General features: G+C 34.0%; 1 protein-coding gene across 7 annotated transcripts in view; it reads left to right on the top strand.

The window, feature by feature from the left end:
- LOC139488547 (galactoside alpha-(1,2)-fucosyltransferase 1-like) overlaps positions 1–8,843 on the top strand; it is a 29,035-nt gene extending 20,192 nt beyond the window's left edge. For 5 of the 7 annotated variants that reach the window (XM_071274262.1, XM_071274260.1, XM_071274261.1 and 2 more), the window contains exons 2-3: positions 1,135–1,218; positions 6,845–8,843. In XM_071274262.1, coding sequence (XP_071130363.1) covers positions 1,203–1,218; positions 6,845–8,112 — 1,284 coding nt within the window. In that variant the 5' untranslated portion in view covers positions 1,135–1,202 and the 3' untranslated portion in view covers positions 8,113–8,843. Of the gene's footprint in view, positions 139–945; positions 990–1,134; positions 1,219–6,844 lie in introns of those variants that run through there. The other 2 variants (XM_071274259.1, XM_071274264.1) reach the window with 2 other exon arrangements.
- The last annotated feature ends 10,226 nt before the right edge of the window (positions 8,844–19,069 follow it).

The following is a 19,069-nucleotide window of genomic DNA, read 5'->3' as shown; positions in this document are numbered from 1 at the left end:
TATATTGGGAAACTAATTTTACACCGTCATGATTTTTATATACGGTATACAAAATTGGAATAAACAACAATGTGAATTTGAATGTGAAGGAACTATTGTGTTTACAATTTCCCGTTTAAATATAAGTAATAATATGCGGTAAGTTCTTATTTATCCATATATGTATATTTATATTAGTATATCGCGCTTAATTTCTCATCTACAATAAGTTGGTGTCAAGTTTCAAATGGAATCCAAAGTTAAAAAAACTTGAAAGATCTGGCTAAATATAGACCAGATATTAGAGAATGTCTCGAAAGGTACACGAATGCCACTAATTCTCTTTAACGCAAATTTAACTTTTAAGCCTAGTAAGAATTGTTCTACATTGTGTATAATTCCCTTTGTTTTATATGTCTAAAAAATAGTGCTAACTATTATAAGATACCAAACTTATTCACATGTTTTTTGAGATATTTGTGTTTTGCTTTTGTATGATAAAAAAGAGATGTACGTGTTATCATCAATAGATTCACGAGCCTTTCAAAGAACTTGCTTTTATTCATATTTGAAATTGAAGAGGGTGCAGCGACCCGTATCTGAACATTATTTAGATGGCTTAATATTCAAATATTTAAAACAAATAATACTAGAAATTAACCTTTTCAACAATAAAAATCTAATTCTCAAAATAAACAGATAAATGTAAATTCACAATTGTTTGAATTATATATAATAAATACCCTGCATTTATATAGCCCTTATGAAAAACTAGGAGATTTAAAATTTATCCAAACTTCAAAGAAATAAATTTCGAAAGAACACATATTAAGCTGAAGTGGTGGGTTTGATCAATGAAGTATTAAACTGACAATTCATATTACACGTCCATACATGTAGTTTGATTGACTAAATATTACGTAACTTGAAATGTGATCGAAAATGAAGTCGATATCCTCGTGAATATCATAGGTACATGTACACCAATATATGTGATGATTGAATTAAGAGTACATAACTTTACACTCCTAAATCAACAACACGCTATGCATAATAGGATGTCATAATACTTGCGCGGTCATTGTTAGTTAGGATAATTATACTGAATATTTTTTTTAATGAAAAACAATATAAAACAATTTTGACATTTTTCAGGTAAATTGACATTTTATGAGAAGGATGACACAGGCGTAAAATGGATCAAGCTATATTGTTGGACTATAATGGAGAGAAGAAAATGTAAGTTATATCGCCAATATCGGGCTACACATAATTTCTTGTTTTCTTTTTTAAATAATGTATTTTTAAAAGCTTTGAAAATTAATTTAAATGTAATATTTAACATGTGGGAAGAATTCGAAGGCCTCGACTGGTTTTTGAAAGTATCTTAGGATTAAGAAAAAAAACATGTTCTAATATGATCTTAGGACATATATAAGTCCTGAGTATTGAAAGTTAAGATAATTCTTAAAATTAATCGTAAAATTAAGTCATCAAAATACGGATCGCAGAAATATGTTTCCTTTAAAATTATATCGATACATATAACGAATTTATTTTGCTACTACATGTATCAGCCTTTTCATTCATCAACTCTTCATTGGATACAAATAAGAATTCAATTACTGTAAACAGCAATGTATGAAATAGATGTATTTTTACTTTATTTCGATCTGATATAAAGTTAAGAACTTTTGAACTGATTTTGATAGTTTGTTCTGTTGTTGTACTGTTACACTACTGTCCCAGGTTAGGGGAGGGTTGGCACGTCTTCAAACTAGTTTTAGCCCCGACTCATTCTGTATGTGCATGCCCCAAATCAGGAGTTTGTAATTCAGTGGTTGTCGTTTGTTGTTGAATATCATAATTGTTTTTCGTTCATTATTTTGAACATTAATCAGGGTGGTAGTATTCTGATTTGTCATGTTTGTATTGTTTAAATCTATCATTTCTGGGCCTTTTAAAACTTACTATGCAGTATGGGTTTTACTCATTGCTGAAGGAAACCTATATGTGTTATCAATTTCTGTGTCAGTTTGTCTCTTGTGGAAACTCACGTTCGTCTCATTTTAGCAATCATACCACATCTTCCTGTTTCAAATTTGTCCGTCAGCGGAAGTGTTTCCCCATTCTATTATCTCGAATTTTATTTAGACTGATCGATCAAATGAGTAGGTCCGGTAAAGGCCGAATTTGGCCTCAAATTTCAGGTTCATATAACGAAAGTTTTTGAACACTTTTTAAACACATAAGTGTCTATTTCAATTGATTCGATTAGTTTATGTGAAAGATTTTAACTGATTTAGTCATTAAAAAAGCTCTGATTCAAGCTTAAATATGAAAAATCTATCAAATATACAAAAAAACGTCACTTTTCAGATGGTTTTTGTCAAAAATGAAAGTGGCCGCATCCGTGTTCATCCTAAACCTTTATATATGTTTTGTATTATCATCAAATACAACTTACATTTCAATATTATGAATGAACACGAATGCTGCCACTTTCATTTTAGACGGAAACCGCCTAAAAATTAACCAAAATGCTAAAATTTTGAAGATTTCAGTTATTTAGAATGACTTAATGATGCTAGAACGCGATATGTGTGCATTGTATTGTCAAAAACAGCTCGTATTTATGTAGCAGAATCATTTTATTTTTCAAAATATAGCTTAAAGATTACATTTTCACATTTTTCTATAATTGCTATATTTTGGGGCCAAAAAGGGGTCTTACTGAACCTACTCCTTTGATGTTTAGTACATGTAATAAACAGTTTTTAGTATTGAACACGAAGGGAGCATATGGAGGAATTGATTATGCTTCATATATATGCATTATGTCATGTGTACGACGTGCAAACATGAGCCTCAATATCTGTTTAGACATAGATTTTTCCAATTGTATTAAACTACAACAAAAGACTTCTAGTTTTAATATATCATATTATATTACATATTTATTAACATCCAACCATAAAAGCTTCATTTTAACAACGTGCTGATTGTAAATAGTTTCTTTTTATTTATTACCTCTAATCTTTATTATAGTTTTATGATTATTTGAATAACTTGTTAATATATGATCTCGAAAATCCCAAGTGTACAGCCTCTCTTTGGTAAAGTCGGGGGAATGGAGTGGGGTCAACAAATTGACACTTTTCTGTAATGATTATATTTTTTCGAAAGTTACGAAACGTTAAACGTTAAGACTATCACAAGACTTCAAGAATAGTTTGCAGTATAAATTGGTAGAATGGTCCAAGCAAACAATAATTTTAGGACCATCTTATATCTTTTGCATTCTTTTCTAATAAAAATAAATTCGGATATTCGTCCTAAGATGAAGTATGTTAAACGAATCCAGGTACATACATTGTACATATGAGACTGAGATATGTTCGAGTTATACCTATAAAATACTTCTAATTCTACTTCTACCACTAAGTGACCACCGTCATTTGGTTGACTATCCTGTCATTGTTTGGTTTTAAGACACCATCGATAAACAGCTCCTTCAATGTTAAAGAGTATCCAAAATCAGAATTTTTTGGTAGGTGACGTTAAAGAACTTCAAATCTCTTACATAGTTTACACCTCTCGATAGTGGAGATATGTAGTAAATGTTAACCAGACATCAACCAAACAATGAAATGGTACTAAACAAGAAAGAGAGTTAATATATAGACCTTTAGGCCTATTTGAAATTGTGCCATGACCAACTGCAACTTAAGTCTTTGCCATGACAAAGTGCAACTTAAGTCTGTTCTATGACAAAGTGCAACTTAAGTCTGTGCTATGACAAAGTGCAACTTAAGTCTGTGCCATGACAAACTGCAACTTAAGTCTTTGCCATGACAAACTGCAACTAAAGTCTTTGACATGACAAAGTGCAACTTAAGTCTGTGCTATGACAAAGAGCAACTCAAGTCTGTGCCATGAACAAATGAAACTTAAACCTATTCCATGAAAATGAGCAACTTAGGTCGGTAACATGACAAAGTGCAACTTAAACCTATGCCATGACAAAGTGCAACTTAAGTCTGTGCAATGACAAACTGCAACTTAAGTCTGTTCCATGAAAAAGCGCAACTTAAGTATGTGCCATGAAAAAGTGCAACTTAAGTCGGTACCATGACAAAGTGCAACTTAAGTCTGTGCCATGCAAAAGTGCAACTTAAGTCCGTGCCATAACAAAGTGCAACTTAAACCTATGCCATGACAAACAGCAACTTAAGTTGTGCCATGAAAAAGTGTAACTCAAGTCGGTGCCATGACAAAGTGCAACTTAAACCTATGCCATGACAAAGTGCAACTTAAGTCGGTGCCATGACAAAGTGCAACTTAAACCTATGCCATGACAAAGTGTAACTCAAGTCGGTGCCATGAAAAAGTGTAACTCAAGTCGGTGCCATGACAAAGTGAAACTTAAATCGGTGCCACGATAAAGTGCAACTAAAGTCTGTCCTGCGACATAGTGTAGCTTACTTACATTTGTGTAAGTCTAAGTCTTAAGATATATTTTAACTTTTGTCATTACTTGTATATATGAGAAAAATAACAATTCTAGTACCAAGACAAATAGTAAAACAGATAAATAAATGTAAATAGGTCTATTGCTACATGTAAGACTAAGTACGATGACAAATACTTGTATTTTGAAGATATCGATGTATTTAACAGTAATTAATTGACTAAAAAGGTATGGTATTGCAATCGTGACCAAATGCAACATATTTTGGCATCGAACATCAATAAAGAGACATATGTTGTCTAAATAGGAGTATTATCACCGTAGATCTTATAATAACAATAAACAAAACGACCATAGTAATTTTAAGTGTCATTTTACTAGCTAGCAGGTTTTATTAATTTTTACAGTGTGTTACATTTAGCAATAATAGTCCGTTCGATCATAAAAATGTTGTACAGTGTTTTTTTTATAGTGGCATATGCTAATCACTAATTTAATATATTTGAATAATAATACCATTACTATACGTAGCTTTTAATCCATCACACGTTTAATAGTAAAATTAACACCATTGAGGGAGTACATTATAAAGAATTAGAACATTCACATGGATTTAACTCTAATTCTGATCATTGAGCAGCATGATTTCTTTTAACTAGTAGTGTGTGATTTAAACGTTCATCTGACATTTGAACTGGAATCATGACCCCAAAAAAAAGGTAGCATATCTGACATCACTAACTTTTACATTAGGGAGCCTCCATTTTGTTCTCATTTTTTTTTGGGGGGGGGGGGGTGGTCTAGGATAAAATTAAAAGCAGGACAGCAGTTTGAGTAAAAAAGGGGCAGACTGAGACTTTATTTTGAGAAGAAGGTTGAATTCAGAATGACGCGAGATTGCTGTTACCTAATGAAAAAAATACAAGTAAAGTAATTATATCAAAATAAGGATTGTCAATGAGAACACAATCCACCGGAGATTAAGTAACAATGATGTAAATAATATGATTGCTTTAAAGAAGGGCCCGAAAAAGCTAAATAATTCCATATTGAGTAAAGACATTTATAACCTTTAAATGCAAACCCAAAGTTTGGATGGCCGTGGTCTATCGATGTAAACAATTGTCAAAAGTGTATAAATTGTCACAATTGTCTTCAGCGCAATTCTAAAAGCTGCACAACATTTATGTAAAATATTTAACAAAATATAAATATATCACATATATGAATGAAACAATAACAGGGAAACAAGATATACATTTGTATACGGGAAGTAGAAAAGGAAATTTACTGATGTCAATTTTGTCAAGATACAATTTAGATAAGACATTTAGATTGAGGTCCAACAAGGGAAAGATTAATACTTTTCCAAAATTTTTCAAGTGCATTCGAAAATGTATAACATGAGTTCCAGATTATCTTAAATTATCAAATACAATTCTGTTATCTATTAACGATATGTATTATTCACATCTGTCTACAGTTTCATCGTCCTGAACATTCATGAAATATTCGCCACTGAACGTTAAGCAACCAACAATCAATCAATCAATTTATCAATCACAGGCATTTTTTTTGGCTGAAGCTGACCTCCTTGTATATCAACTATCAAAGTTAAAAGGAATATATGAGATGTAAGATAACGTTGAGAAGGGAACTATTGAATAAGAGAATACCAGTTACATTTGCAAGAGAGAATATTAGAATTTTTATAGGTTTTTCCGTTTGCCTTTATTCCTCAATTTTACTTAACAGATTCAGCTCTGTATACTAGTAGGTTCAGCTTCATTTGGCTTTAATGGTTGCTAGGTACTGCGACATAAAAAATAATAAAAATATACACATTATCTAGAATGGTAAACCTTCAAGTTACTGCAGGTTCCTTTCTGTAGTATGATATTGTAAAGTATACATTACATATGTTCTACCTAGAACTGATTCTGACGGTTCTACGTAGAACAGTTCTAGGGTAGAACTGTTCTAGGTAGAACTGTTCTAGAACAGGTTAGAACAGTTCTATGACAGATTATTCTGACAGTTCTAATGAGAGGTGAGAAGTGATCTCCACTGTACATATGTTTTATTGTGATATGGTATGTGATATGGTAAATAGATATAGGAAGATGTGGTGTGAGTGCCAATGAGACAACTCTCCATCCAAATAACAATTTATAAAAGTAAACCATTATAGATCAATGTACGGCCTTCAACACGGAGACTTGGCTCACACCGAACAACAAGCTATAAAGGGCCCCAAAATTACTAGTGTAAAACCATTCAAACGGGAAAACCAACGGTCTAATCTATATAAAAATAACGAGAAAAGAAGTTGTTTATTTATTATGTATAAATAATGATATATATGAGACGTTAATTGTTTTAATTTTGTTTCAGGTATAGTGATCCCGTGTTTAACCTGTGCCTTTGTGTTGATGTTTTTAGTATTCCAGACAGACGTCAACAAATTCGAATTTTTTAAAGTCTTCGATTATCAGATTAAAAATATAACAAAACGTAACTCGACGAAAAACACTTCACTATTTTTTAAAGGAAACAGCATTCCAGTTCAATCAAAAAAAGTTAGAAATGAATCAACAACAAAAATATTCCTAAAACAAGCCAAATTTACTTTTACTACTAAAGGAAAAAATGAACCAACGACACGATCATTTCTGAAACAAACTAAATTAAATTTTCCTACTAAAGGAAGGACAAATTCTACAACTAAAGGAATGACACATTTTATTACCAAAGGAAAGACAATTTCTACAACTAAAGGAATGAAAACTTCTACTATGACTCCTGCTATCAGTGCAGGTAGAAACAATTCTAACAATAATACACATTATTTATGCCCATCATTCCTGGGCGGATTTGGAAACACGATGTTCCAATTAGCCACACACTTTGGTGTTGCAATGTCTAAAGGTATGCGGGTTATAGTTGCAAACAACTCGGAGTTAAATCGTGTTTTCAGACTTGAAGACATTGATATCAGGAATAATATAGATATTTGTAAGACATTTATTTCCAGGGGAGAAAGACAGGCTTGCTCTTATGATAAAAATCTACTGAACTTTAACAATTCTCAAAATATACGACTCGGACAATATCTTCAGTCTTGGAAATATTTTTATGATTTTAGAAGTCAACTTAAAAAACAGTTCACATTTAGAGATCAGTTACTTCAGGAAGCAAGAAGTAAAATAGTTCAAACAGTGAAACGATTCAATATAGGATCAAGAAGGGACGTCACTCTAGTTGGTGTTCATGTACGCAGAGGAGACATGGTAAATAACTCATTTGGATATAATGTAGCGACACCAGAATATTTAACTAAAGCCGTGCAATACTATAAATCAAAATATAAGAATATAATATTTATTATAGCGTCTCAAGACATTCCATGGACTAAGGCTAACATGCCAAATAACACAAACGTTGAATATTTAACTAGTCCAAAAAGGGAGATAATCGTAGCTACTTTATCATTATGTAACCATACAATAACAACAGTCGGTTCATTCGGATGGTGGATAGGATGGCTTACAGGAGGGGAAGTTACTTATTTCAAATGGCCATCAAAAGAAGGATCTGCATTAAGAAAACATTACAGCAAAGATTATTCGGATTTTTACTACCCGGGATGGATCGGAATGTAAACGATAACCCATATGCTAGTGATATAATATAACGGAAATGTTTAAATTATGAGTATAGTACGATCCGAAACATTTTTGGTGACTAGAAAGTATATGAAGTCAGCTTCAAGGCACATGCTTCTATTTTGGTCCATGGTAACTGTTGAATTGAGATGATAAACTTGAACCGTCAAGTATCGTTATCTCTCCATGCACTATCTTAAGAGGTCGAAAGTATTGCATTCATACATGTAGATACGGTTAATATACCTCTCTTATCAGAACAGTTGACTATTAAGAAAATATGCTTTTTTTAGAGGACAGTGTGTTGTTTTATCCATTTGAACATTTTTGCTTACCATAGTTATAAGTTGTTGTTGGGTTTTGCTTACCATAGTTAAACGTTGTTGGTGGGTTTTGCTTACCATAGTTATAGTTATCTGTAGGTGGGTTATCTCAGAATTACATAGTCGGTGATTACATGTATGATTTACAAATAGCGAGCACATTTTTACAAGTTGTGTCAATATGTGCCTTTCTATATGTTGGTCGTTTTGCTACAAAAAAAGAAGCATCATAATTTGCATTATGCATTCATTGAATCAGCCACTTGCATTGAACTATTATGTATGTGTTCTAATTATAGTACAAGATGCATTTTACGTCTTGCATTATATAACCAAGCATTTACAGTTTACAAACTTGTTGACGTTATTTGTTATTTGATTATAAATAAAAAATTCCAAAGAAAATACGTTGCCTTATTTTAGAACGTATAGTAGCATTCTTACCTGTTTTTACATTTCCTTAAAATACCACCACTATTTTCTGTTGCATGCTTTTGTCATTGATTGTGTAGGCAAATGTAATATCTTTGGTTATCTTGCTTGCTAGCTGAACCGTGAAGTCATTATTAGGTTAGTTATACTATCCTCCTTTAAGAGTAGACTAGTCCAACATATAACTAATTCATCTGTCTCTTGGGCTAGGGTACTTCGAAAGTAGGGTTGTATACCTGACATAATAATGACTTCACGGTTCAGCCAACAAGCAAGCTATTAAACCAAAGATATTACCTTTGTCTACACACTAAATTAAATCGGCTGTAAACGACACTAATGATTTTGAGAACTTTAAGTCCGTCCTTCTACCTCGCTCTTTTTATAGACATCGCGTATGCATAATATTCTGTTAGAACTCTTCGTTTCATTCTAGTATGAATTAATGAATAAAAGTAGAGATTCTGATTAGATAAAAAAAAAAGACTCTCCCCTGAAATAAAAGGGTCACTGATTAGATATAACAAGCTCAGGCTCTCCTCTGAACCAAATTTCTCCAAAATTTTATAGAACAAGGAATTTGAAAAACTTTTACAAAAATTTCTTCTTTCATGTAAATCTGCTTTCGTACAAAAAAGATGGCCCATACAAAGAGGACATTCAAAATTAGATAGATATTTTGGTAATAAACAGTTACTGTTCGACAGATTAGTAATGAATGATTTGTGATGCCATGTCATATGTAAACTAGAGGCTCGTAAGAGCCTGTGTCGCTCACCTGGGTATATGTGCATATTAAACAAAAGACACAAAATTGTCTTTTGGTGCTGGTGATGTGTTTGTAGATCTTACTTTACTGAACATTCTCACTACTTACAATTATCTTTATCTATAATGAACTTGGCATATTATAGTTAGAGGAAAATATTTTGTTAAAAATTTACAAAAATTTACAAAATTTATGAATTTTTTTAAAAATTGACTCTATCTATAATACTATTCAAGATAACCAAAAACGGTACCATTTTCTTAAAAATTTCCAATGTAGGGGCAGCAATCCAACAACCGGTTGTCCGATTCGTCTGAAAATTTCAGGTCAGATAGATCTTAACTTACAAAACAATTCAACCCCATGTCAGATTTGCTCGAAATGCTTTGGTTTCAGAGCTATAAGTCAAAATCTTCATTTTACCCCTATGTTCTATTTTTAGCCATGGTGGACATCTTGGTTGGTTGGCTGGGTCACCGCACACATTTTGTAAACTAGATACCTCAATAATGATTGTGGCCAAGTATGGTTAAATTGGCACTGTTACAGTAGTTTTAGAGGAGAAGAGTTTTAAATTTACGAAAAAATGGTAAAAAATGACTATAAAGGGCAATAACTCATGAAGGGGTCAACTGGCCATTTTGGTCATCGTGACTTATTTGTAGATCTTACTTTGCTGAACTTTATTGCTGTTTTGAGTTTATCTCTATCTATAATAATATTCAAGATATTAAAACCGAAAACGGCAAAATTTCCTTAAAATTGCCAATTCAGTGACAGCAACCCAACAACCGATTCCCCAATTTGTCTGAAAGTTTCAGGGCATGCAGCTAGATCTTGACTTGATAAACAATTTAACCCCCATGTCAGATTTGCTCTAACTGCTTCGGTTTCAGCGTTATAAGCCAAAATCTACATTTTACCCCTATGTTCTATTTTTAGCCATGGCGGCCATCATGTTTGGTTTGACGGGTCATCGGAAACATTTTTTGAACTAGATACCGTAATGATGATTGTGGCTAAGTTTGGTTAAATTTGTCCCAGTAGTTTCAGAGGAGAAGATTTTTGTAAAAGTTAACGACGGATGACGGATGACGGACACCAAGTGATGAGAAAAACTCACTTGGCCTTTTAGGCCAGGTGAGCTAAAAAATAAAAAAAAATAACAGTTTCTCTGCACAATATTCAGTCGAAAGGACCATGCAGGGTATAAGAATAAAAAACGCAAAATATATCATATATCAATATGCCATTTGTCAAATTTTACCTTTGTAGCTGAAGGAAATGCCATTTAACTATAAAACTTTAACTTCATCTGAATTTCAAATATCTTTTGTTATCAAAATATTGAAACTGCTAAGTCATTATAATATCGCAACTGCTACGGGTTCTACATAAAGCCCTGGTCACAACGAACCCACGACAAATCTACATGAAATTTTGTCAAATCGTGGATCATCTGTGATCGTCGTGCGACAGTTGCAAGAAAGTGGAACGATATTTTCAGCATCGTGGCATTGTCGTATGTCGTGGCACGAAAAATGAACATGCCCCTATTTTGATCCACAATTTTTTGTCGTGTCACTGTCTTGTGGCTGTCGTGAGAGTATCTTACCAGAGTCGTCCGACTGTCGTGCGATAAACACATTGTCGTGGGTACCAAATTAAACCATTAGAATAAAAACAATCGTACGATTATCGCACGACTGTCGCAAGACACTCGTGAAACAGTCGCACGATTGTCTCAAAATTACCAAATTTTGTACGATGCTCGCACATTATTGATTGTGTGTCGTACGACAGTGGTACGTTCGTCGTGCAACATATTTTCGTTTCCCGCAGTTTTCGAATAGTTTAAACTTGTGGTAGGGGGTACTGTGTCTGGTAAACATCCCCACGTTTACTGATACTACCTTATTTTTGTTAAAAAAAAATCGGTTGCATCCTGGTTTAAATTTGTTGAACAATAATAATATAAATTAATACGAAAAACGTCGTTCATTTGGACCGAATTTATAATGACACTGAACAAACTTGAAAGGAAATGGCAAATGACACACAATAAATCGGGCCTTCTTTATAGACTAGTAGTTCGGAGCCAAACGCGCGAGTGACCCACGACTGTTGTGCGACAGTTGTGCGACAGTCGTTCGACAGTAAAGCTAGGTTCACACTGCCGATCAGACCAACTCGATAAATCTCGATCAAGATAAATTAAGCGATCGGAAAACTGGTCTGTCTCAATCGACAAGAATATTCGGGTGGTCTTCCTTGGTCGTCATCGATCTGAATTTCTACCCGACAGTTTTTGACATGTCAAAAACATTCGAGTAAAGATCGAAAAGCCTGTCACTCGAAAAGAGATCGATAATACGTGGAGTAGTGATCGAATTGATCGGGAAAGGATGGTGTAGAGATAGAGTTTGGTTGGATTACAAATAGTTTTACCGATCTTTTCTCGACTTATATCCGATCATTTCCCGATTTACGACAACCTGTACGATATTTGGTCAAGATTTACTCGACCAATTACCGATCGCTTTATGATCACTGTGAATTCTATATTTTTTCATCTCAGACCAACTCGACCAATAGCTGATCTCCACGCGACTACATTCCACCACTCTTCGATATTTACTCGGCCATACACGAGTAACCATTACTGCTACACGATTTCTGAAAATGTGTGCAGCTCTTGTTAATTCTCATAAATTTGCTTCTGCAAAAATATATTGTCACTATTTAGTTTTAGCTGTACACATATTCCTCCATGTACAGTACGCGTCTGTACTTTTGCAAGTAGTTGTAAAATTTTAAAATAGAGAACACAGATACAATGTACCAAAGGAACAATCAAACTAAAAGGTCAAACCGACACTGCCATAGCGAAAAAAGAAAGCCGACGAGAAGACAAACAGAAGTGAATATAACACAACATAAAAAAACTAAAAACATAGCAACACGAAACCCAATAAAACCATGTATGATCTCAGGTGTTTCGGAAGGGAAATAGATTCTGCATTTTGGCCCTAGAGAATTTTTCAAAATATGAAAGAAATTGTGCATTAAAATTCATTATTAGACAGCTGATGACTAATTTAGCCTTCAAAGTTAGTTTTTAAGAACATCAATTTTATATTTTAGCTGTTTAACGGGCTTTTTTTTTTGACTGTCCGTATTTTCTGTATGTCCAAAAAATAATGTTTGTAGTATAAAAATAAGAAGATGTGGACATGGGACAACTCTCCACAGGACACCAAAATGACACAGAAATTAACAACTATATGTCACCTTACGGTCAAATGTTTACAAACACTTTTTTCATACGCTTTTTGATACAATTTTGATAATAAAAAAAATAAGACGAACGACAAATGTTTTTTATATGAATTCGTGGTAGATATATGGAAAGAGTTTCCGAAAAGGTTTCCTCAAGAGGATTGCAATTTTTTTTTTTGGCCAAATTTTGCGAAAATGTGTGACATCTTTACCCCTTTTTGCAATATTATAAGTAAAAAAGGCAGGTTGTTACCAAGGATAGTTTTTTTTACACTAAAAATAAATATCTTGAACCATTCAACTACTGGGTATCAGATCTATGGAAAATACAGATTACATAAAAATAAAATTGAGAATGGAAATGGGGAATGTGTTAAAGCGACAACAACCCGACCATAGAGCAGACACCAGTTGAAGGCCACCAATGGGTCTTCCATGTAGCGAGAAACTCCTAAACAAATATGTATACTAGTTCAGTGATAATGACGTCCATACTAAGCTCCGAGTTGTACACAAGAAACTAAAATTAAAAATCATACAAGACTAACAAAGGTCAGAGGCTCCTGGCTTGAGACTGACGCAAAATCGTGGCGGGGTTCAACATATATGACACAAACAGTAGGCTTAATTTGTAAGAAAGCAAGGAAAGAGGAATGATAATATTTATGTATAATGCTATCTATTAACATCAGTACTTATGCAATCTAATTAAAATATAGATCGCTGATTACGTTATACTATGTAGATCTATATATTCTAATTAGATTGGTACTTATCCAATGACAAATCTCATTTTGAAGAAAAAAGCAGTAAAACTCCTATAACAAATTAGCGTCCTACTCTACTTTCGGGAAGTTTTTATAACCATTGTGGTCCTCTTTGTTCAGCTCCTGTAAGTATCTTATACTTTTGATTTTGCCATTTGATTAGGGACTTTCCGTTTTAGATTATCTTCGGAGTTCAGTATTTTTGTAATTACTATTTATACTGCCCACATAGTGGTCGCCTTGTTAGCCACTGCATCATCTATATTTTTCGGTACCCTTTGCTGTCTATTCCTGTTTGTTTGTTTTCTACGCGCTCTTCAAGCTCCGTCACAGCTATTTACCTGTCTATCTGAGCCCTAACCACCCTACTGCTTTATTTACATGTAGATATTTAAATGTAAATTTTTACTCAAACCTTCTGTGAACTATTGAATCTAACCAAATAAACGTGTAACGTGTCCATTGGACACAGATAATGCCCCAGCTTGCATATCACGTTATAAAATTACTCAAGAATAGTAAAAATGACACCACTCAAATTCGCACTTGATCTGTGTTTTATGGTATTGCGTTTCATAAAATTTGGTTTAGGCAAAATAAAATTTTTGTTGGGACGTATGCATACGTACTCAAGGGCGGACAAAGGTAACACTTAATGACTCCTCCGCTGCATTTTTTTTACTGAAATTGTGCATACCCGACCAATGCCCGACTATCCCAACGACCCCTATTCGATCAAGTCGATCTAGTCTGGCCGAGATCTGGTTGAGATCGAGTAAAGTTGTTTTGGTCTAGCTATATTATATTATAGTCGAGTAAAGATCGTGTATAGATCGTGAACTGGTCGGAATTATCGAATATGCATTCAATTAGTAGTCGGGTTTGAGTCGTGATGGAGTCGTTAAGGAGTCGTGAATGGTCGGGTTAAGGAGTCGTGAATAGTCGGGTTAAGGAGTCGTGAATGGTCGGGTTAAGGTCGTGTACAGTCGGACAACAGTCGGGTATCAGTCGTAGACAGGACCGACCAAGAATTTGGTCCCGCTTAGTCGTGGAAATTTGAACAATCGGGATCATCGAGTTGATCTGATCGGCAGTGTGAACCTAGCTTAAGCTCCCATGACAAGAAAACCTGAAAAATAGCACAAAACAACTCACGATTGTCGTACGACTGTCGCACGACTTTTGCACGACTCGTTTGCGACAAACCAACGACAGTACATTTACAATTTTTTTTCTGTACTGTACCCATCGTGGAACCATCGTGGACATGTCGTAGCTGATGTGACCACTCGAAATAGTTTTTTGACAATTTGCACGATAGTGCCACGCCAACTATTTTGTAGATCTTCCACGACAAAAAAATCGTACGATCTGTTGTGACCGGGGCTGAACGAAACTTCTTCGTCATATTATTATAACATCGAAATCTTTTAAGTCATTTATATATCGAAAGCCGAAACTGCTGTTATCGAAATATCGAAACAGCTACACCTACAATCGAAACCGCTAGGACTTCAAACTATCGAAACTATCGAATCAACCTGATATAAATTTTAATATCGGAACTGCTAAGCGATCTAAATATCAAAAGTGTTGAGTCACTCTGAATATTGAAACTTTTAAGTCATGTCAATATCGAAACTGCTAAGTCATGTCATTATCAAAACTGCGAAGTCATCTTAATACTGAAATTAATTATATATATCGAAACCGTGTGTCCAACTATAATATTCGACATGGGGAGGTAACTACAGACGACAAATTGTCTTCGGGCGGATTAGTACAAGTCATATGCAAACGTTGAAAAAATCAAACAAAGAGTTTCTTTTGAAAATGAATTAGAACTGAAATATTGCCATACATTTTGAAAAGACTAAATCTTATCCGTATATAAATAAAAAAAAACATTTTAAAAGAATACCATGAAGCTTTGAATGTCCAAATATATTTAGGTCTTCAAACAAAGCTTGTAATATTAATTGCATTTTTTCCTTTTGATGTTTTAATGCCATTATTTGCTTAAAAAGTGTGGTTAGGAAAAAACATGGTATATTATCTGCAATTTGATGTTGTACCATACTTTGACAGTTACATAATATGTAGCTCAACTAGAATCCAAAGAAAATAAGGCGGAGCTTAGCTATGAAACAACATATTCATTTGCATGTCATTCCATGGCTAAAGCTCCATCACTTCTTTGACAGATATCCGCCTCTGAAATATTTAGACAACTAAACAAAATAAGGAAAATGTCATCGACATTTATTTGCTGTCATTTTATCACAGAAAGCAATGAATCATTTGTAACACATCTCAAGAAATCTTTTTCAAACAAATAGGAGTGATGCGAGTTCCCTTAATTTTGGAAAAAAATCTGAATCAAAGTTTCTTCTTTTAGTTCTGCAAAAAGTTAATACTATTTTACCATTTTTTCCTATCCAAAAATATATTTTTTTCAAAAAGAGGGGGGGGGGGGGGGGTGTTCCAGGTAAATGAATGAATATCGGCGAGCGGAGCAAGACAAATATACGTTTTTAAACGATTTATTTGTATTCTAAATTTCACTTAAATTTTAAAAACCATGATTTTTGGCGATCAAATAAGGGGACGTATACAATCTACGCTCCCTGGATCTGCCACTGTTTAGTGTTTTATCCTTAAAATTGAACTTTAATAAATAATCGAATTATCAAATAAATAAAGAAACGAAGTTAAGCAGTTTTTTTTAGCAAATTTAAAATGTAGAAATATGTGTTTTTTCAATGAGATGAACAACCTGTAAAGGATAAATGTTTTGTATGATATCTTGAAATTCAACAAAAAACAAGAACTACCGTCATTAAAATAATTATTTAATCCTTGTTGTTGAAATCCGAAAATTGTTTTCTACTCTCTGATGGCATAATAAAATTACCTGCGCAAACGATTATACACTGGGCGCAAAACTGACTTGCGCGAGCTTTCATCTCATTGGGTAAAACGGTCACATGAACAATTTCTAACATTAGTGCAAGCTGTCAATCGTGTAATTTATATCAATAATTATATATATACCATGTGTCTTCGGATTCGTTTGGTTAAATATGTAAAGGAGTAAGAACCATGGCATATATAGTTCGGCCCCTGGAAGGGGGCCAAGGGGGCGAATCCCCCCTGACGCTCCGCATATATAGCGTTTTAAAACAGTTACGACCGTATTAAAATTTGTACATTTTTGTTATGTTTTTTTTTGTCAATTATTTAACTTCGAAATGTTCGAGTCGAATGAAGACTTTTAAAACATGTTTTTTTTTGTGTGTTTTTTGTACGCCGTGAGAGCTTTTAAAATCACGGAGATTTGTTCCAGTTTTTAGTATTTGTATTGAGCAAAATAGATACAAATAAGGAGATATGGTATGATTGCCGATGAGACAACTATCCAGCAGAGTGTAAATGGAAGTGGATGTAAGCAATTTTGTAAAGTTCAAATGAAATGGATGTAAGCAAAGATTATATATAAAAAAAAAAACATAATCATAAACATAAACACAATATTATATTATGTGGAGTTTCTGTAAGCCTAAACATATCAAAACATTGATTCAATCTTTTGAATTTCTAACTTGAAGTAAACTTAATTCTGGTCAGAAAAAAGGAATACCAAACGACGTTTTTTTCTTAACAGCAAGTGCGTAAGTAACTTTTTCAATATCAATTTCCCAATGTTTGTATGCATGAAGGATGGACAGACTAGAAAGTCTTTCTGTATGCGTTGTAGAGAGAAAACTAACTAACTAACTAACTAACTAACTAACTAGTATAATATACCGATTAACTTTAGTATATTTATTCGTTTCATTTGGAATTTGAAAACTAGCATAATCGCCAAACAACCGATCAGGTGAAATAGTATCGTTTCTGAACGAAACATGTTTGTTTACACGGAATATATTGATCGTTTCGTTCGTTTCGTTCACACACGACTTTGAGCGGAAAAAAACACGAGTTGACTTCAATAAACGAAATGAGTGGAGATACACGATTCTGACTGATTTAACTCGTTCGTTCTCATTTCATTCCATTCGCGTGTTCGTTCCGTGCTCGTTCCGTGTAAGAGGGAACGTTGAGTGGTTTAGTAGCTGTAAGTTATCACTCTTTTCATTACGCTAAAAATTCTCTCTCACGGCTGTTGCTGTTGTCATCGGCTTTGTCACTAGAATCAGCGGACAAATGTAAATGTTTGGATATAGGTCACTGTTTGTCACTGGCAGAGTTTCCTAAAGAGAGGATGGCTATGGGTCCGCTGCCATATCCCACCTTACAATCCATCGTTCAACTTCCTCGCGAAATTGTGCAATATTGTTAACAGTAAGGTCATTTATATACGTGTCAAAAGACAAATAATATGTTGATTGCTTCCTAATTAATCCTATTTGGCTTTGTTGATATCAAATACTGGGCAGAAAAGCGCTCTTCGTTTGAAACTAGTCTGCGTGTAAGATCTTGTATCAGGTAATCAAGAAATGGTAGAAAGTTTCAAACATTGCAGCAGCACGTTTCCAGTACTGACTTGGCGTTTAAGCTGGTACATTTACGCGATGTCGCTGTCTACCGGCAGCTCTTGGTATGGAAATGACACGTCAAACAGTCTCCGAACGTTTAACAAATATCATGTTCATGATAGATAATAGATGCATCACTCTGTCGGATTCCGATTGACCAATTCATCTGTCTCTCTCTCTCTCTTTTTCTTTTTTTCTCTTTTTCTCTCTCTCTTTTTTGTGTGTGTGAAAACGACGTGGATGCACGTGCTGTCGTGCCTTCAGGTAGCTACGCCCCTTTCCCTTCCACTTGTTTTTCTGTCCATCTGATGAGTTAAGCCTTTTTCAACTGATTTTTATAGTTCGTTCTTATGTTGTACTGTTATACCACTGTCCCGGGTTAGGGGGAGGATTGGGATCCCGCTAACATGTTGAACCCCGCCACATTATGTATGTATGTGCCTGTCCCAAGTCAGAAGCCTGTAATTCAGTGGTTGTCGATTGTTCATGTGTTACATATTTGTTTTTCGTTCATCATTTTTTTTTATATAAATAAGGCCGTTAGTTTTCTCGTTTGAATTGTTTTACATTGTCATTTCGGGGCCTTTTATAGCTGAGTATGTGGTTTGGGCTTTGCTCATAGTTGAAGGCCGTACGGTAACCAATAGTTGTTAATTTCTGTTTCATTTTGGTCTCTTGTGGACAGTTGTCTCATTGGCAATCATACTACATCTTCTTTTTTTTTTTTTTTTTTTTTTTTATATATATCGAGCAAAAATATACACAAACGATACAGTTTACCTTGTTAATGTTTCAATCGACAGAATTAAAAAGTATGGTAAATCTTTTTAACAGCTTAAATGC

The sequence above is a fragment of the Mytilus edulis genome, chromosome 9, assembly GCF_963676685.1.
Source record: "Mytilus edulis chromosome 9, xbMytEdul2.2, whole genome shotgun sequence".
NCBI lineage: Eukaryota > Metazoa > Mollusca > Bivalvia > Mytilida > Mytilidae > Mytilus > Mytilus edulis.
The sequence above is the reverse complement of the archived record's forward strand: the minus strand, read 5'-3'. Positions and strand labels throughout refer to the sequence as shown.